The sequence below is a fragment of the Silurus meridionalis genome, chromosome 3, assembly GCF_014805685.1.
Source record: "Silurus meridionalis isolate SWU-2019-XX chromosome 3, ASM1480568v1, whole genome shotgun sequence".
Taxonomy (NCBI): domain Eukaryota; kingdom Metazoa; phylum Chordata; class Actinopteri; order Siluriformes; family Siluridae; genus Silurus; species Silurus meridionalis.
In genome coordinates, this window is record NC_060886.1 from 3,207,136 (window position 1) to 3,228,169 (window position 21,034).

General features: G+C 40.2%; 1 protein-coding gene across 2 annotated transcripts in view; it reads left to right on the forward strand.

The window, feature by feature from the left end:
• Nucleotides 1-13,635, forward strand: part of bard1 (BRCA1 associated RING domain 1) — a 29,978-nt gene extending 16,343 nt beyond the window's left edge. Inside the window, exons 9-11 of one of the 2 annotated variants that reach the window (XM_046845772.1) lie at nt 811-903; nt 9,426-9,523; nt 11,668-13,635. In XM_046845772.1, coding sequence (XP_046701728.1) covers nt 811-903; nt 9,426-9,523; nt 11,668-12,003 — 527 coding nt within the window. In that variant the 3' untranslated portion in view covers nt 12,004-13,635. Of the gene's footprint in view, nt 1-810; nt 914-9,425; nt 9,524-11,667 lie in introns of both variants that reach the window. The other variant, XM_046845773.1, reaches the window with a different exon arrangement.
• The last annotated feature ends 7,399 nt before the right edge of the window (nt 13,636-21,034 follow it).

Genomic DNA, 21,034 nt, shown 5'->3' on the forward strand with positions numbered 1-21,034 from the left:
TTGGGACACGTGTGTGTGTGTGTGTGTGTAGAGGAGTGTGTATTAGCGGTTGGGACACGGTGTGTGTGTGTGTGTGTGTGTGTAGAGGAGTGTGTGTTAGCGGTTGGGACACGGTGTGTGTGTGTGTGTGTGTGTGTGTGTGTGTGTGTGTGTGTGTAGAGGTGTGTGTTAGCGTTTGGGACACAGGGGTATGTGTGTATGTGTGTAGAGGAGTGTGTGTTAGCGGTTGGGACACGGTGTGTGTGTGTGTGTGTGTGTGTGTGTAGAGGAGTGTGTGTCCAGAGTGGAGACACGGTACAAACCACCGTTAACCAAAAAAGCTTCCGACCTCCAGTGGAGGATTTTACACTGTATCATCTCTGTGATTTCTTTTATCTGTATTTTAAACCCTGATGTTTTACAGGACTGTCCGTTCTGTTTTTCACGCTTTTATACACTGCTCCAGGTTACAGTCACTGTTTCAGCTTTTAAAATGTATTTAAAGTTTTAATGTGAATCTTTTATTCTTGGTTTTAAGTCTGTCAGGAGAAACTGGTTTATGTGCCAACTGATCAATTTTATTTTTAGGGCAGGAGAAAATAGCCAAATACCTGAAGAGGAAACTAAATAACAAAAAAAAATGCTGACTGTGCTACAAACAGAATCTTCTCCAGGTTCATAAAATCAAGGATTCTGTTGTAGAGAAGCTCTGTGTTTTGTAGTAGAAGAAGAATTCCACTTTACACCAGAATTGAACTAAATGTCTGTTTGTCTGTGTTTCTCTCCATCTGTCTTCAATCTCTCTCTCTCTCTCTCTCTCTCTCTCTGTAGTCACTCATGTGGTAGTGCCAGATGGTCCTGTGCCCTCCACCCTCACTGTATTGCAGGGAATCCTCAACGGCTGCTGGGTCTTAACCTTCTCATGTAAGATCAGGAAAGTAACATTTCCATCCAAAATGAAAACAGTGATATTTATAAAACTTTTATTCTTCTACTATGTTGTGGACACCTGACCATAAGATTGTATCTGCTTCTTTTTGAACATCCCATTCCACGTTTAGTTATATCTCTAGTCACTTCTGGGAAGATGAGATTTTCAGGAGATTTGTGGAGATTCATTCAGCCACAGTGGTGTTTAAGTCAGGTACTGATGGAGGTGAGCTGAGGAGGTCTGGGGTGCAGTCACTGTTCACATTCATCCATGTTTAATAGGAATGGAGCTCTAGAGCAGGAGATCTTTCACCTTCTCCAACCCATGTAAAGCAGATCTTCATGGAGCTGGCTTGGTGCACGTTGTGGCATGCTGGAACAGGTTTGGGTCTCCTAGTTCAAGTGAAGGGAAAATTTCATGCTCCTGCATCCAAACATCCATTTCTACTGTGTCTGCAACTTTGTAGCAGTTTGAGGAAGAAGCACATATGGGTGGGAAAGTCAGATACTTTTGGAAAACACAAAGTTACGTAGTGATTGAGAGATCAATAAAACAATGGACAGAGTTGTCTATTGTCATCACATTTTTCTTTCTTTTTTTTTTCTTCCATTCCTTTTTTTCTCTTTTCTTTTTCTCTTTATTGAAATAGGAAAGATGATGTGTGTGTATAAAGGTAGAAAGATCAATTTGGTTGGACAGATATATGGAGGATGAGAGGGTAGTGTGTGTGTGTGTGTGTGTGTGTGTGTGTGTGTGTGTGTGTAAGTAGCTGATAAATGTGTGAGGAGAGAGAACCAATTTCAAAGATTGGTAGAAAGATTAATAAATGGATAGCTATAATTCTTTTGTATTATTATTGGAAGAGTGCGCTTTTTCCCTCTCAGATAGATAGATAGATGGATGGATGGATGGATGGATGGATGGATGGATGGATGGATAGATAGATAGAGATAAAAAGACACATTAGATGGATGGATAGATATGGATGGATGGATGGATGGATGGATGGATGGATGGATGGATGGATGGATGGATGGATGGATGGATAGATAGATAGATAGAGATAAAAGACACATTAGATGGATGGATATGATGGAAAAATAGATATGGATGGATATGATGGATAAATAGATATGGATGGATGGATGGATGGATGGATGGATATGATGGATAAAGAGATATGGATGGATGGATGGATGGATGGATGGATGGATGGATATGATGGATAAATAGATATGGATGGATATGATGGATAAATAGAGATGGATGGATGGATAGGATGGATGGATGGATATGATGGATGGATGGATGGATATGATGGATAAAGAGATATGGATGGTTTGTTGGTTTATTTTGATATGTCCATCTGTTCTACACCGTCATGAGGAAACCTGAAACAACTCGAGGGTCCAAACAAAAACCTCTTTATAATAGAATTCAGAAAAGCCTTTAGATTGAAAAGAAGATATGAAGCTGCGACGCTCAGTTGATTTCGCTTCACGCTTTTATCACTGACCGGTCTGACACGAAATCTCTCCCAGCCCCCAGTCCATACTCCCTCCATCTTGTTTACTGTGAGAGAGAGAGGAGAGAGAGAGAGAGAGGGAAATGTACAGGTTTTACTGTGGACCCTGATGTCCTTCGTGTCCTATAAATCACGGCAGCACTGTGGAACAATTTTCCGCTTAACGAGAGTGAGTCATGTGTTTCCCCCCTGTTGAAAAATGCTTTCAGTCTCGCTATATTTTCTCATTTGGGCCTGTCGCTCCGTTAGCTGTTAGCGCGGAGCAGGAATTTCGGCAGCTGTGGGATTTGTTACTCGAGGTCCGCTCGAGCGAAGACTTCCGGCTCGACCGAGCGTTCGCCAGATAGCCGCTCGTGTGTCGAGCGTCGGCAACAGATTTATCGGTGAAAAAATCATAAAATCCGTTTGTTTGTTTTGACAATCTGTTTTGTCAAAGACGTTTCGATATTGTTGTCTGGAATGTATGCGCCTGAGCGCTCATGACACTGTTTCGCCGGTTGCCTTTTCTTGGGGTACCTTTTTAGTATGTACTTACCCCTGAATACCCCCACAAACGTCACCTGATTTATGGGCCTTTAAATTTCAGTTAATGTACTTTTCCATCGTCCAATCACGTGGCAGCAGTATGATTCAAGAACCCATGCAGATGCAGGTCTAGAGCTTCCGATGAAATTCATTTCCAACATCAGAATATGGAAGCAATACAGTGAGGTTTATTGGAACACATTGGTACAGGATGTATTTTACACACACCCTGTTATCTCATGAAAAAAAAAGACGCCTTAGAGACGTCAGAGGAAGTGCATTTACTTTTACATTACAGCACAGTGACATTTTTTCTCCACTTATATACCAGTGATGTTAGGAAGCTGGGGTCAGCTATTAAACAGCACCGCTAGAGCACTGACGTTTAAGGGGCCCCAAGAGTGGCAGCTTGTTGATAGCGGGCTGAAGCCCCCAATTTCTAATCAGTATCCCAGAACCTTAACCACTGAACTACAGACAGAAAAATATGATAGCTATTATACCTACTCTATATGGATAGAATTATTGTGACACCAGCCATATGTGGTTCTTCAGCAAACTGTTAGCGCACAGTCTGAGGTGCACAATTGTGTACAATGTCTTTTGGATGCTGTAGCATGAACTCTTCCTTTCACTCGAGCTAAAAGACCCAAACCTTTTCCAGCATGATAATACCGCTGTGCACAATGCCAGCTCCATGAAGATCTGCTTTACATGGGTTGGAAGATCTCCTGCTATAGAGCTCCAACCATATTGGAATGAATGTGAACACTAACTTCACCCCAGGCTTCCTCACCTCACCTACATCGGTATCTGCCTTTACTGACGCACATCCTTGTCTCTGAATAAGCACAAATCTCCACAAAATTTAGTGAAACATCATCCCAGAAGAGTGAAAGTTTTTATAAGAGCAAATAGTGATCCATGAAGAACACTGTTGTGACGTTTTTTGTTTATTATTTTATTTACGATCTGCTCCAGACCTGCTTGCACTGTACACTTTAGGCTTTTATGGTCATCTGCACGCACATTTGCGCGCGGTCCTCATCGTGGCGAATCTAATTAGCCGATATGCTAATGGCTCCTTTTCGCTCGGATAACGAGCCGGCCCTAATGTCCTGAGAGAGTCGGATTAACCCCGGGATGAGGCTCGACAGGGTTTCTGGAAATGAAAGCTGTAATTAAAGAGGCAGAAGAAACATAATTACGGCTGATGACTACTGTGGAGGAATACGAGCGTGTGGGGGAGGTACAGAGGTGCAGTTTTGCGCTGTTGCGCTACGGACTCGGCAGATCGAGATAACACTCGTCCCGTGGTCGCATTCGCTATCTTGCTAATGACTGAGAGTTGCACGGCCATGAAGGCATGCGAAATGTTCGTCTAGTACGAGCGCTTTCCATTAGGCTAAGAGATTGCGGGGGACGCGGAGGCGACGCTTGGTTACCTCGCAGATTAAATTTTCATACGAAAGCCATTTGCGCTTCGCCGCTACCCTCAGTGAGCGAGCCGAAGGGAATTTCTTTGGCGTAAAGAACGATTAGATCAAGCTTTTCACCTCAACCTGCAATTTGTGACACTTGCAGATGGGAGGCTCCGCGTTTTAACGTCGTACGAGTTGTCACTCAAAAAATACACTTTGTTATTCGCCCTCAATACAAAACAACATACGAGCCAATCGAGATGTCAATCTGGAGTGGGTGAGAGTTCTGTAGGTGTCCTGAACTCTCCAATGTTAACAGACAACACTGAAAGCTTGGATCTGACCAAATTTTCACAAAATTAAGAGGCTTGCAATGAAATATTTGAGTAATGTAATATAGAGCAACGTAATGAAGGTGAGGTAATGTAGAGTAACATAATGAAGGTGAGGTAATATAGAGTTACGTAATAAAGGTGAGGTAATATAGAGTAACGTAATGATGGTGAGGTAATATAGAATAATGTATTGAAGGTGAGGTAATATAGAATAACGTATTGAAGGTGAGGTAATATAGAATAACGTATTGAAGGTGAGGTAATATAGAGTAACGTAACGAAGGTGAGGTAATATAGAATAACGTAACGAAGGTGAGGTAATGTAGAATAACGTAACGAAGGTGAGGTAATGTAGAGTAACGTAATGATGGTGAGGTAATATAGAGTAACGTAATGATGGTGAGGTAATATAGAATAATGTATTGAAGGTGAGGTAATATAGAATAACGTAACGAAGGTGAGGTAATATAGAGTAACGTAACGAAGGTGAGGTAATATAGAGTAACGAACGAAGGTGAGGTAATATAGAATAACGAACGAAGGTGAGGTAATATAGAATAACGAACGAAGGTGAGGTAATATAGAATAATGTAATGAAGGTGAGGTAATATAGAGTAACGAATGATGGTGAGGTAATATAGAGTAACGTAATGATGGTGAGGTAATATAGAATAATGTATTGAAGGTGAGGTAATATAGAATAACGTGAAGGTGAGGTAATATAGAGTAGCATGTGAAGGTGAGGTAATATAGAGTAACGAACGAAGGTGAGGTAATATAGAATAACGAAGGTGAGGTAATATAGAATAACGTAACGAAGGTGAGGTAATGTAGAGTAACGTAATGATGGTGAGGTAATATAGAGTAACGTAATGATGGTGAGGTAATATAGAATAATGTATTGAAGGTGAGGTAATGTAGAGTAACGTAATAAAGGTGAGGTAATATAGAATAACGAACGAAGGTGAGGTAATATAGAGTAACGAACGAAGGTGAGGTAATATAGAGTAACGAATGAAGGTGAGGTAATATAGAATAACGAACGAAGGTGAGGTAATATAGAATAACGTAACGAAGGTGAGGTAATGTAGAGTAACGTAATGATGGTGAGGTAATATAGAGTAACGTAATGATGGTGAGGTAATATAGAATAATGTATTGAAGGTGAGGTAATATAGAATAGCATGTGAAGGTGAGGTAATATAGAATAGCATGTGAAGGTGAGGTAATATAGAGTAACGTAACGAAGGTGAGGTAATATAGAATAACGTAATAAGGTGAGGTAATATAGAATAACGTGAAGGTGAGGTAATGTAGAGTAACGAATGATGGTGAGGTAATATAGAGTAACGTAATGATGGTGAGGTAATATAGAATAATGTATTGAAGGTGAGGTAATATAGAATAACGTAACGAAGGTGAGGTAATATAGAGTAACGTAACGAAGGTGAGGTAATATAGAGTAACGTAACGAAGGTGAGGTAATATAGAATAACGTAATGAAGGTGAGGTAATATAGAATAACGTAACGAAGGTGAGGTAATATAGAATAACGTAACAGAGGTGAGGTAATATGGAATAACGTAATAAAGGTGAGGTAATATAGAGTAACGTAATAAAGGTGAGGTAATATAGAATAACGTAATAAAGGTAAGGTAATTTAGAGTAACGTAACAGAAGTAAGGTAATATAGAATAACGTAATGAAGGTGAGGTAATATAGAGTAACATAATGAAGGTGAGGTAATATAGAATAATGTAATGAAGGTGAGGTAATATAAAGTAGGGCTGCAACTAACGATTATTTCGAAAAATGTAATCGTTTACTGCTGCTGTTATTTGCTGTTTTTAGATTCAGTGTTTGTTCACACAGTTTGAATCAAATCCATGACGATGTCACAAGCGAGCTGATTGAGCAGCCTATTGTTCGTGAGTCATGACAGAACAGATCCAGTGCGACTGTCCTGAAATTCGCGAACAGTTTACGCGACAGCACTTCATTAAACTTCACCATTTCACATGATGAGGATTTTACAGTTTTTATTTACCTTGCTGATGTTTCACCTTCATCCATGACACTGGTGTGTTTTTGTTTCCATGTGTTTGTGTATCAATGTGGTACTTCCTTACCACACAATCTCTGCCTTGCAGAACTTTCAGATAGAGTTTTCTTTGTTGCATATGAAATCAGCTGCTTCCATGCCTTGGACGACTCGGGACGCACACTTTTTCCTGCTGCCAGTCGACTCTGTCTGACTCTCCGCCATTGCTCAAGTGGCTGCTATCTTGCAGTCACGCTAAGCCGTATCTTAAGCAGCCCAGCTAATCAATAATGCCATTCATTGACGATGAATTTCATTATCGATTTTTATCTTTTTTTCAATTAGTCGTTGCAGCACTAATATTGAGTAACACTCTGATATTGTAGCCCTGATAACACCATCAGTATGTAAAGTGTTCAAATCTTTTCGACATGTTCTTGTGAAGCAGTACATCATGTCCCCATCCTCAGTAGAACAGAAGCAGCGCTGCATAAAAAAAAATTACTTCTTTAAGGACTTGCCCGAGAGTTGTGTAACCAGGGCTGAGTAAAACACTAGCCGATAGTTTTAAACGAGTGCAGCAGATGGAAGAAGCAGGTAATGACCATTTTCTGTAGCCGCACTTGCAGCTGCTGCCTTTGTCGAGTGGCCTTGTACAATAAATGTGTCTCAGCGGCCACCACATACGGTCTTGAAATCAGAAAATGGAAACATGGCTTTTTTTTTTTCTTTCCCGACCCCATAAAGCATTATATCTCTGCTTCTAGAGGCAGAAAAACATTGCTTTGTCCTTGTTTGAAAAGAAGCCAGTTATCTGCATTTTAGCGCGCTGTGTCTGCGCTGAAAGCCTTCGCCTGCTGTTCCTGAGAAAATACAGCAAGATTTAACACCGCCTTTTAAGTGATGTGTGTGTCTGAGGCTGTGTGGCTTTTCAAGGTGCCGGGTTGAGATAAGGAAATCAAAGATCCATCGATTCGAAAATGTGGATCTATCGATTCGATATTACAGCGAACTGATATGAGGTGAAATCGCTAATGGAAAGGTTAAAAAATTGCATCCAGAGCAAATATCCAGAGTATTTATCTAAATATTTTGTTTTATTACATTTCCAAGAATACAAACCCGATTCCAAATAAAAGTCGGGACACTGTATAAATTGTGATTAAAAAAAGGAATGCAATCATTTACAAATTTCATAAAGTTATATTTTATTTACAATAGAATATAGATAACATATCAAATGTTGAAAGTGAGACATTTTGAAATGGCATACCAAATATTGGCTTATTTTGGATTTCATGAGAGCTACACAATCCAAAAATGTTGGGACAGGTAGCAATAAGAGGCCGGAAAAGTTAAATGTACTTATAAGGAACAGCTGGAGGACCAATTTCAGGGAAGACCTTACATTTTCCAACATGACAACGCCAGACTACATACTGCATCAATTACAACATCATGGCTGCGTAGAAGGAGGATCCAGGTACTGAAATGGCCAGCCTGCAGTCCAGATCTTTCACCCATACAAAACATTTTGCCCATCATAAAGAGGAAAATGCGACACAGAAGACCTAAGACAGTTGAGCAACTAGAAGCCGGTATTAGACAACAATGGGACAACATTCCTATACTTGAGCAACTTGTCTCCTCAGTCCCCAGACGTTTGCAGACTGTTATAAAAAGAAGCGAGGACGCCACACAGTGGTAAACATGGCCTTGTCCCAGATGTGATGATGTGTTGATGCCATGAAATTTAAAATCAACTCATTTTCCCCTAAAATAAAATTTAAACATTTGATATGTCATCTATGTTGTAGATTTTGAAATTTGAAACATCATTGCATTCTGTTTTTATTCACAATTTGTTCAGTGTCCCAACTTTTTTGGAATCGGGTTTGTATATAATAAGAATACATGATATGTCAGGGTTACGCAGTGTACACTGCAGTCGCAGGCTTTGGGGCTTTAATAAAAGTTCGGTGAACAACACAAGGTGCGAGGTCAAAAAACACACAGCGGTCAAATAATACACAAACCGATCAAATTGGACATGGTGAAATAAAAAAATATATATTTTACAAAAGTAAGTGCACCCCTCACATTTCAGCACCCATTTTAGTATCTTCTCAATGGACAAAAATATAGAAATTAAACTTGGATATATTTGTCAATGTGCAGTTTGTACAGCAGTATAAATATACTGTCCTTTAAAAATAACTCAATATACATTATTGTCTCAATACCTGGCAACAAAAGTGAGTACACCCTCAGTGAACATGTCAAAACTGTGTCCAGTGTTTTGTGTGTGAGCACCATTGTTATGTAGCACTGCCTTAATCCTCCTGGCCATGAATTCACCTGAGCTGCTGCTGAAATGTGAGGGGTGCACTTACTTTTGTGAGATACTGTTTATATAGCAGGAGAGTGTGGTCGAGGTGGTGTCCGCTGCGGCCTTGTTTGGAGACCTCCGACATGGGAATTGAGGTCACGGTGAATCTGAACTGGTGGAGAAACGTTAAGTCTGTAGATGAAGAAGACATTTATTTTTTTTGCCCCAAGCAGCGAACAATTGCAGTAATTATTCTGACAGTGTAAACAATTGCCATGTTTTTTTTGTCCAGTAGAAATGTAGAAATATATTGACTATATGGACTTGTGTGTGTCTCAGGGCTGGACGAGTGTCTGCAGCAGGGCTGCTGGATAGACGAGAGCAGGTTCGAGACGGCTGAGGGTCCACAGAGGGCTCGAGTGAACCGAGTCAGTCTGGTGAGTGATGCTGACACAGGCACGAACATGCTGACAGAGCAGAGGAGTAATAACACAGTCGTAAGATGCCGTCCCTGTTCTCTGAGCGTCTCCGTCCTTATGTCTCTCTCGGGCTTTTATTATCGTCGTTGTATAGATCTCAGGTCATTTAGAAAGCTTTGTTCCTCTCTCGGGGGCGATGATTACAGGAAAAAGGGTTGTCTGCCGAGGGGAGGGTTTAAAAAAATACAAATAATTGATTTCTAAATTTTTTGCTTAAGTACAAGATTTAGATCATAGCTGTAGCTTATAAATGGTTTAATAAGAGATGAGAATGGTATAAACTCTATACTGTTTATTTTATTGGGGTAATTTTTAAACCCGTTTTTATCGTAACTGATGCAAATGACCGTTTCTCGTTAAGCCACACCCACAAATCTCCATAAATGGAAAGATGAAAAATTACAAAATGACTAAATGATGAAAAAACACCTTTTAATTTGTGTATATATTAATGTACAATCATATGGAATTAGAAACATTTTTTAGCGTTCACATTAATTTAGACTTAAAATTAGTTTATAGTTTATGTGCCTAATGAGAGATATTTATATATTTATATTATATTCTTTTTATTGTTACATTAATTAAGTTCATCTTTAATTTTTCACGTATCTGTAATTCATCAAAGCGTTTTTATTTTAGGAAACTTTTCCCTTACTCTATTAATCTATAGTACATTATATGGACAAAGTTTGTGGACACCTGACCTGACTATAAGATTGCTGTGCTCCTTTTTAAACATCCCCATTTCACATCGAGTCTCAATTTCCTGTTTCAATAACTTCTACTCTTCTGGGAAGTTGTTGCTCTAGTTTTTGTGGCGATTTGTGCTCAGGTACTGGTGTGGGTGAGGGGAGGTGAGGAGGCCTGCGGTGCACTCAGTGTCCACATTCATCCCAATAGGGTTGAAGCTCTATAAGCAGGAGATCTTCCACATCTTTCAACCCATTTAAAGCAGATTTTCATGAAGCTGGCTTTGTGCACATGGGCTTTGTCACTCTGGAAAGGGGTCTCCTAGTTTAACTAAATGGAAAATTTCATGAGATCATCCAAAGACATCATGTACAATCCAACTTTGTGGAAAAATATTTTTTCTCTTTTTCTGTTTATTTAAATAAGAAAGTTGATGTGTGTATTTCAGTATCACAAATCAGATATTAAAATGTTATGTATGGAATGATGAGCTGCGTACAGAAAGATCAAATAAACACGTGATTGGTTGGAACACGCGTGATCGGGTTCAGGTTTTGATTTATTTATTTAAATAGTAATTCCTTATAATATAATATATAATATAATATAATATAATATAATATAATATAATATAATATAATATAATATAATATAATGTGTTGTAATTCCATAAATCGGTCTGTGGGATCATCTCGTTTTAGCACTTCATTCCTTTGCGTGTCCCTCAGAGTCGAGTATTGAGACCCCTGACATTTCCAGTCATGTGTGGTTATTTTCTCACACAATAGTTTTGAACGTCTTTGGATGATGTAGCATTAAATCACCTGAACTTAAAGACCCGAACCTGTTCCAGCATGATGATGCCCCGTGCACAAAGCCAGCTTCATGAAGATCCGCTTTCCATAGTTTGGGAAGATGTAAAAGATTTCCTGCTATAGAGAGAACTCCCCAGGTCTTCTCACCTACATCAGTACCGGACTTTCCTAACACCCTTGTATCTGAATGAGCACAAATCTATGTCAATCATCTACGTTATTTTCTAAATGTTCGCTTGGTCTTAGCTGAAATCTGTTGCCAAGTCTGCACCTTTTCCTGCTGTAGGAGATGTAGCAGGTAATTCCCTTTTTTTCCCTCCCACGCTGCTTTGCTTCACAGCGTGTTGAAAAGAAGTGCATGGGGGGCTGGGGGTGTATTGGTGTGGCATTTAGCTGAACGGAGGGAATGGAGGTCAGGAAGAAAAGAGCAGTCATTTAAGAATAAAAAATAACGCATTGACCGATGTTCAACCCTCCTCGCGTTGCGATTCCATTCCCGTAGCCTGAGGTAACACCACAAAATCGAGTATTCAGCTGTACGCCGGTTTTCTTTCTTTCTTTCTTTTAGTCATTTGCTTTATTTCCTCTTCCCAGCTGCCTCCTCTGTTCAACGGCTGCTTCTTCTACCTGATTGGCTCTTTCCACAAGCCTCCGCGAGACGAGCTGGTGCAGCTGGTGAGGGCAGGAGGAGGCCAGATGCTTAGCCGGCAGCCCAAAGCCGACAGTGACGTGACTCAGACGGTGATGGCGGCTGCGTATCACGCTCAGCCCGACTCGGATCAGGCGTTCTGCACTCACTACGTGCTGTACGAGCCACAGAGCTCCACCAGGCCTGGCCCGGTACGTCTGGGCAAAGTGTGGTCAGCTCCTTCATCATGGCTGCTGGACTGCATCAGGGCCTTCAGCCTGCTTCCTGTACCTGAGCTCTGACTTGCTTAATGTGACGGGATACAAATCATGAATGTATCGCATCACGTCCCTGATTTTTTTATTTTTTTGCATCACGTCAGTGTTGCGTCATGACTATAAAAGATCCCTCTTTTACTGCGTATGTATTTGCGAGGACGTTTTTGGAAACCACATTGTGAAATTCGATATTCATACAATTGATTCTCCAATCACGCCCTCCAAGAATTTGGCTGTTTTTTTTGTGTAGCCCTGCCCACAAAATACCATAAAAAGAAAGATCACACAGATCTAAAAAAAAAAAAAAAGACAATTAAATGGCTTTCCGGTAAAGCCAGAAAACACTACAATAATAAAACATTTCAGATTAAACAGGATTTTTACGTATAAAATACTCCCGGCTGATTGGACGAGACGTCTGTCACTCAAGATATCACTTTATACCAGGATTTCTAATGTCTTCAAATCTTTAAAAAAAAGACCAGCAAACGTTTCCTTTCATTTCAAACGACTCGACTTCAGCCTGCTGTACTTCCTGTATATATTGAGTGACGGATATCTCGTCCAATCAGCAATAAGTAAACCATTCGCAAATGTTTTTTTCCGTACTGTCTCAACTGTCGTCGTAGCAACATTTTTCCTGAACTAAGTCGATTTTTCATGAAAACTTTTTTTTTTAATATGCAAAAGTTCCTACATACTTTCTTCTTCTCTGATTTGTCCCCCAAGTTGAAATATGAGTCCTGGTGCTCATTACGACAATTTTAGACAAAATGAGAAATTTAATGATTAAATACTCACGGCTGATTGGACAAGACATCTGTCACTCGAGATATTCAGAAAGTACAGCAGACTGAGGCAGACGTCAATTTGTTTGTATGTAAGGAAACTTTCAGTTTTATTAAGTTTAAAGCCGCACTATTGTGCAAAAAAAGTGATACTTTGAGCAACAGATGTCTCATCCAATCGGACGTAAGTATTCTATCGCTGCCTTTCCGATTTTGTCTGAATTGTCGAAATGAACGTACTTGAAAAACATACTTACTCGGAATTCTTTTGTTGGAACTTTTACATAAAAAAAAAAAAAAAAACTATTTTAATGAAAAATCCACTTTGTTTCGGAAAATGCTGCTATGCCAACGATTCATACAATTCGGAAAAGGTGGATATAGTTATGCGGATGGTTTACTTAATGCTGATTGGACGAGACGTCTGTCACTCAAGATATCGCCTTTCCACCAGGATTTTTAACCGTGTGACTTTAAATCTGCAAAAGTTTCCTTTCATTCAACGACTCGACTACAGCCTCAGCCAGCAATACTTCCTGTATATCTTGAGTGACGGTTGTCTCGTCCAATCAGAATTAAGTATTACATTCCCAAAACTATATCCACTTTTTCCGTATTGAATGGAATGCGAATTGTCATCGTAGCAACATTTTTTTGTGGATTTTTCATAACACTTTTTGTTCCTACAATGGAATTTATTCCTGTTTGATATTGAGTGTTTGTGGATCACAATTTTTTTGTTGTTTTTTTTGTCTTGTCTCATTTTCATTTCAAGCCACTTAAGCACATGTAAAGAACTTCTGTAAAATGAAATGTATCTAATGGGAAAAAAACAGTATGAATCAGTAATAAAAATAAACATAGTCCATTATGTTTCAGGTGTAGTAATTCCATAAATCGGTTTGTGGGATCATCTCGCTTTAGCGCTTCATTCCTTTGCGTTTTCCTCAGAGTCAAGTATTGAGACCCCTGACTTTTCCAGCCATTTGTGGTTCTTTTCTCACAGAATAGTTTTGGACATCTTTGGATGATGTAGCATTAAATCACCTGAACTTGAAGACCCAAATCTGTTCCAGCATGATGATGCCCCTGTGCACAAAGCCAGCTCCAAGAAGATCTGCTTTCCATAGTTTGGGAGGATGTAGAAGAGCTCCTGCTATAGAGAAAACTCCCCAGGTCTTCTCACCTACATCAGTACCTGACTTTACTAACACCCTGTTATGAATAAGCAAAAAATCTAGTGGAACATTTCCCCAGAAGAATGGAGCTAATAATAAAAGGAAATGGAGATATTGGATGGGATGTTCAACAAGAAGCACATTGCAGTCTTATGATCAGGTGTCTACAAACATTTTCTTCTATGTAGTGTATGTTAACAGCAGCTTGGATTTCTGGCTGTAGTTCAGTTCATGGGTTGGAATCTTCACACTCGTTCTAATGCATTAGCATTTCTGAAGTAACAGCTTAGTTCTACATAACTTAGAATATGTTACACTTGATAAATATGAAAACGCGAAGATTTCCGCCTCCGAACAGTAGTCAAGACAAGTTCTTGGTCACATGACTAGATATCTGCATTGTCTCAAAAGAAATCTAATAAGTATTTTTTCTTTTCTTAGATTATTTTTTTTAGCTACAAAAGTTACAAAAGCTCAGCTACAAAAGTATTGGCACCCTTTGCGTTTCCTTTTGTTTGTATATCATGTTTCCTACATTGACGGAAGAATAAGGAAATGCTTGTAACCTTCAGTTCATTCATGTTTTTTTCTTTGGTGAAACAGGAAGTGTGTTAAACCACAGGCAAATTGTAGAAAACAAATTGTAGAATATATGAATAATAATATGCTTCGGTAACGGTTCCTTCACAATTTCTGTACAGCAACTCTACCTCTATTGATCTCAAATACAGTAGGTGTTTGATACATTGTGCTTTGGATCTGAAGGTCCTGATTTCAACTTCCAGTCACACCAAACTGCCAATCCTGGGCCCCTAAGCGAGGCCCCTAACCCCATAGCTGCCCAGTTGTATGAATGAGATAACTAAGTCGCTCTGGATACGGGGAGACTGGTCAGGATCGAGAGAAAGATGAATGCAGCAATTTACAGAGACGTCCTTGATGAAAATCTGCTCAAGAGCACTATGGACCTCCGACTGGGGCGACGGTTCATCTTTCACTAGGACAACGACCCTAAACACACAGCCAAGATAACAAAGAAGTGGCTCAGGACTCTATGAATGTCCTTGAGTGGCCCAGACAGAGTCCAGATTTGAACCCGATTAAACATCTCTGGAGATTTGAAAATGGCTGTGCACCGACGCTCCCCATCCAACCTGAGTGAGCCCAAGAGGTTCTATAAAGAAGAGTGGGAGAAACTGCCCAAAAATAGGTGTGTAGAGCTTAAAGCATCAAACTCAAAAAGACTTGATCTGTAATTGGTGCCAAAGGAGCTTCAACAACGTTTTGAGCAAAGGCTGTGAATACTTATGTATGTTGGGATCCCTTTAGATTTTATATTTTCACCAATTTTCAAATCTTTTTAGATTCTATTCTTCTCCAGGTCTTGAATAACTTTCAGATTTTAAGTTTTTCACCAATCTCCACGTCTAGAAATCTCTTCCGAAAGTGGCAGTAGGTGACATTTCATAATCTTTGGGTCTTTGTAGACTTGACATCAAAACAGGTTTTACACTTTCATTATGTGAAACAGAAAAGCAGAAGATGGTGGTGTCTGATGATAAGGTGTAAGAGATTCATCACTGTTCCTGTGGAAAATAACAGTGATTGCACAGTTTTGAAAGAGTGAGTAGAGGAACATGCAGTGCTGATGGGGTCAAACACAGGGGTCAACTTTGACTCACTGTTAGAAATCCAAACAGAACAACTACAGCAGTTTTCCTCCATGTTTGTGCCGATATTGATTACTCAACATGGGACTAGATTCCTGCAAAGGTCTGTAAATTCATTTAGATTCCATATGATCCTGTTAACCCTGTTAGAATAAAATCCATCAAGTGAGAACATGTCTAGACCTTGAAATTGTAGAATCAAAATTGAATTTGAAGTCTGGATATGTATGGAATCCCAAGAGATTTCCAGATTGTGAGGAGTATGGAAACTGAAGGGAGAAATATGGAACCTAAATGAAATTCGGGATCTGAAGGATTATGGTATCTGAAACGATTTCGAGACTTGGAGAGTATGGAATTTAAAAGTGATTGAGTAAATGTAATCCCAAACCCTGTGGAAAAGGGAATCTAAAAGGGTTTTGAGACCTGGAAAAGTATGGGCTCTGAATGGAATTTGAGATCTGGAGGAGTATGGATTCTGAATGGAAGTTCAAACCTGGAGGAGTGTGGATTCTAAATGAATTCAGTTTTGAGGATTATGGAATTTAAAGTAAATGAGACTTGGAGGAAGAGTTGAAATCTGGAAGATTATGGAATCTAAATGGAATCGCAGACACTGTGGCGTATAGAATTTGAAGGAATTAAAATTGGAGGTGTATTAAATCTAAAGTAATTCGGTTTTAAGGAGCATGGAATCTGAAGTGATTGAGACCTGGAAGAGCATGAAATCTAAATGGAATCCCAGACCAATAAAGGAACTGAAATGAAAGGATTATGGAATCTGAAAGGATTTTGACTTCTGTAAAAGAATGAAATCTAAAGTATTTCAGTTTTAAGGAGTATGAAACCTAAATGTAATCCCAGAACCTGTGGAGTATTGAATATAAAAGGATTGAAATTTAAGGGGTTTGGAATCTAAAGTGATATCATACATCACCAGGTCTTAATCTAAATAAAATCCCAAACTCTGAGGAGTATAAAATCAGAAGGGAGTAATATCTGGAGAAGTATGAAATCCAAATTTCCATGGAATTCGGAAGGATTAAGACTGGAGAAGTTTGGACTGGAAGGGATTGAGACCTGGAGAAGTATGGAATTATAAAAATATGCACCCTATCATTCAGATTCATATATCTGCAAGAAACTTTGAAGCATGAACTCTGCTTTTTTCGACTTCTCTGTGTCTGAAAAGCCAATGTCCCAGCTTTGAATTGAACTGGAGACTCCTTATAGAAAATGTCCCATAACATTGACATCACATTTTCCAGTGTTACTCTAGGAGCAATGATTGAATGGACGTAGCCTGTGGTGTAATAGATCATAATCTCATCTTCATTCTTATCCAACAACGTGAGAAAGAAAAAGAAACATTGAAGCGGTTTGAGATTTGATTTGCTGTGCAGAATGCGTTCGGTAAACATCGCCGAGCAGCTCCGGGGGGAGTCGGGGAGGATCTATTGTGTTTTGCGCTTTTTGTGGGATGAATTATACTCTCTGAAAGCGGAGAAAATGGGAGCGAGCTATTGTTTGCTTCAGCTATTGTTCGGAGATGCGTGACCCACTTCGAACACAGTGTTTCTTCTACAGCTTGTATGAAAACCATGAAAAGACCTTGTCCATGTACGGCATAATTACTTAACCTTTCCAATGGGTCCATGTTCTCTCTCTCTCTCTCTCTCTCTCTCTTTTTCCCCTCTTCTTTTTTTGATGACTAATTTTCTTGTACTGAAAGGAAAAAAAAAAACTTCCGATTTTAATTTTCTCTTTGTGCCATAAGGCACTTGGTGGATGAGCTTGCTGGAAAACGGAGCAGTGTGTGGATTGATTTAGGGAAACGAGCCCGAGCGAGCTAAACTGGAATAGACGCGAAGTAATTAATCCTCCACTCACCGAGTCGGCACTTTCTCTCCGAAGAAACAAATACGTTTTTCTTTGCTGAAGATTTAAGGATTGTTTGAGGGGAGCCGGCGAGCGAAGGGGTAGAATGAGGGGGGTGGTGTTTTTCTGGCTTTCGATCTTAGAGGTCGTCTTTGGCCGTGTCCCAAATCGCAGCTTTCAATGGGATTACTTGAGGATGCTCCTAATTGCTATTGATTGCAGGGAGCTGTATTCGATTTCTTGGCCCTCGTCTTGCAGGGAGGTGGAGGAGGCAATTAGTGTTGCACACCAGGTTTCAGAGGTCTGATTAATAGGAGGAGAGTGTGTGGGATGATGGAAAAAAGAGAGAGAGAGAGAGAGAGAGGGAGAGGAACAGCTGCGCTTTTAACACCTCCTGCTACAAACTTTACTCACTTCGCTAAAGCAGGCAACTTTAGCTCACTCAGTCAACATGCCACTTCTTGTGCTCGTGGAATTGCCTTAATACCCTTCTCGGCGTTCCGCCTCTCTGCTCCGCGGGTCTCCACTCGGAATCTTATTAAGCTTGGTTAGCAGTTCATTAGTTTTGCTCGTGTGAGCGCCTGATTTATCTGTCTAAATTCGCCGTTCAAGCCGAAAAGCTTTGTGAAAGTTCAGCATTGGGTTCCTCAGCATGGAATCACTTGAATCCACTCTTAGGACTGATGCTGGGCTCTCTGGGTTTTCTGGTTGGGGGCAGGGCTTTGTTCTAATCACGTTTTAATTGAGAGAAAAGCAAAATGTCCCTCAATTCAAAACGGATGTAAAGGCATTTAACAAACTGGAGAAGGATGAAATTAATATGCAACTAATATTCAAGTTTTCAAGTTAGCAAGAAATTGCAAAAGCGTGAACTCCTCTGTTTCGACTTTCTAGTGTTTGAAAAGCCAGTCACAGCTTCTTTTTCTAATCTGCTGACACTGGAGACTCCTTACAGAAAATGTCTCCATACTAACATCACATTTTCCAGGTCTGTTTAATTCTATAAACGATTCAATGTATATTGTGCAAACAATTCCCGTGATTCTGGGCTCGTTGGTTGGGGCGGGGCTGTGTAATAATTACTACGAGAGAAAAGAAAATGCCCCCTCAAATCAGAATTCCTACTGTACTACGAGTGGTCTTGCAACCCTGGAGTTCAGCACGTGACGTCAAATCAACATGGCTGCTCATAGGATCGAAGGTGAAAAAGTGTAAAACTTTTCCTACTTTCACACATCAGCAAATTCCCTGAGAATATAAATCGTATCTTTTGGTTACTGAAAGACTACATTTACACACCTTACAGCGACTGAAATAGACCCCTTGCACAGCAATTCAGCGCTCCCAGCCTTCCTGCCACTGCTGGAATGTGTCCTGGAAGTCTTCTTTTCAAAGCATCTTCTGCGATTCTCACTGGATCTCTGCAATGGCGTCAAAACGGTGACCTTTGAGCCGGATCTTCATTTTCGGGAAGAGTGTGAAGTCCACTGGAGACAAATCTGCTGAGTAGGGTGGATGTTAAAGTGAATTCGTGTAGATTGTTCTTAGACGACCGTCATGCACAAGCACTATAGAAATGAAACTTGGAGTAGTCACTGTGCAGCTTGTACAGCAGTACAGATTTACTGTCCTCTAAAAATAACTTAACATACAGCTATTACTGTTTTTTACAGGCAACAAAAGTTAGTACACCCTCAGTGATAACAGCTGTATGTTGTGTAAAGATGCAAAGCCATGCATCCTATTCATTATGTTCATGTTTTTGTCTGCTTGACAGAACCATACACATTTGTGTATCTCATATTAAAGCAGTTAAAATTCAGGGTTTTGGGGACAATTCTCTCATACTGAACCATGGATGTTCAAAATATGCACCTCATGGTAAAGAGTCTTTTGAGGATCCGAGAATTAGAATTGTTGCTGAGATGCCGAGGCTGTAAGAAGATCAGTAACACCCTGAAACTGAGTTACAGTACAATGGTCAGGGTCATACAGACGGGTTTCACTCGGAACGGATCTCGCAAGGGTCCATCAAAGAAGTCAAGTCCTCGTGCTGTGCGCCAGGGGCAGAAGCTGCTTCATAAGTGAATAAATGCTGCAGTATTGCTTTAGAGGTCGACAAAGCAGAAGGTGATCAAACTGTACGCTGCAAACTGCAAGAAGCCCCAGAAGGAGCCTCTTCTAAAACGAAAGAGATGGTTGTTGACTTCAGGAGAGGACAGTGCGACCAATCTCCACTGATTATTGATGGATCCTCAGTGGAGATCGTCAAGAGCACCAAATTCCTTGGTGTTCGTCTGGCAGACAACCTCACTTAACACCAGCTCCATCACGAAGAAAGCCCAGCAGCGTCTTTACTTTCTGAGAAGGCTGAGGAAAGCTCATCTCCCTCCCCCGATCCTGACTATGTTCTACAGAGGGATCATTGAGACCATCCTGAGCAGCTGCATTACTGCCTGGTTTGGGAACTGCACCGTCTCGGATCGCAAGACCCTACAGAGGATAGTGAGGACGGCTGAGAAGATCATCGGAGTCTCTCTTCCCTCTATCATGGACATTTACACTACACGCTGCATCCGCAAAGCACACAGCATTGTGGACGACCACACACTCACCCGTCACACACACTCTTTACACTCCTGCCATCAGGAAAACGGTTCCGAACATTCGGGCCACCACAACAAGACTGGAAAACAGTTTCTTTCCCGAAGGCTTCTGAATACACAGAAATGAAACAAGACACACACACACACACACACACACACACTCAATGTGTGTACCGAACTGTACAACCTGGACTAAACACTTAACACACACTCATCTCAATCCTTTCCACAACCATTCATTTATGTATTATTTATTATACTCGACCGTACTACACTCCTTAACTGCTGTTTTTGCACATTTATCACTATTATACTGTTTACATGCTGTTTTTGCACCTTTGACTGTTCTTTTGCACTACATTGTTCTGTTTGTTCTGTTTATATTTACTCCCAGTTATAATTTTTACATTTTACATTTCTCCTTCCACAGTACTGTATAATTTGAGTTTACAGTAGGTTTACTAGTCGGCGCTATATTGGTTTTTTGTCTTGTCTTGTGTTGTCTTGTGTTTTCTGTCTGCACTGTCTGTCTGTACTGTTTTTTGTCTGCACTGTTTGCACTAGGTTGCACTCGATGCACTTTATAGTAGCTTGTGTTGTGTTGTAGCTTTATGTTGTCTAATGTAGCACCGGGGTTCCGGAGGAACGTTGTCTTGTTTTTACTGTGTACTGTGTACCACTGTGTATAGTAGAAATGACAATAAAAGCCTCTTGACTCTTTACTCTTGACTTGACTTCTGAAGCTGCTCACACGAAAGCCCACCAATAGTGTGCTGAAGACGACCTGCTCAAGAGCATGGATTACTGAAACCATGTCCTGTGGTCTGATAAGACTAAAATAAACTTGTTTGGCTCAGATGGTGTCCAGCATGTGTGTTGATGCCCTGGTGTGGAGCACCAAGAATATTGTGTTTTGCCTACAGTCAAGCATGGTG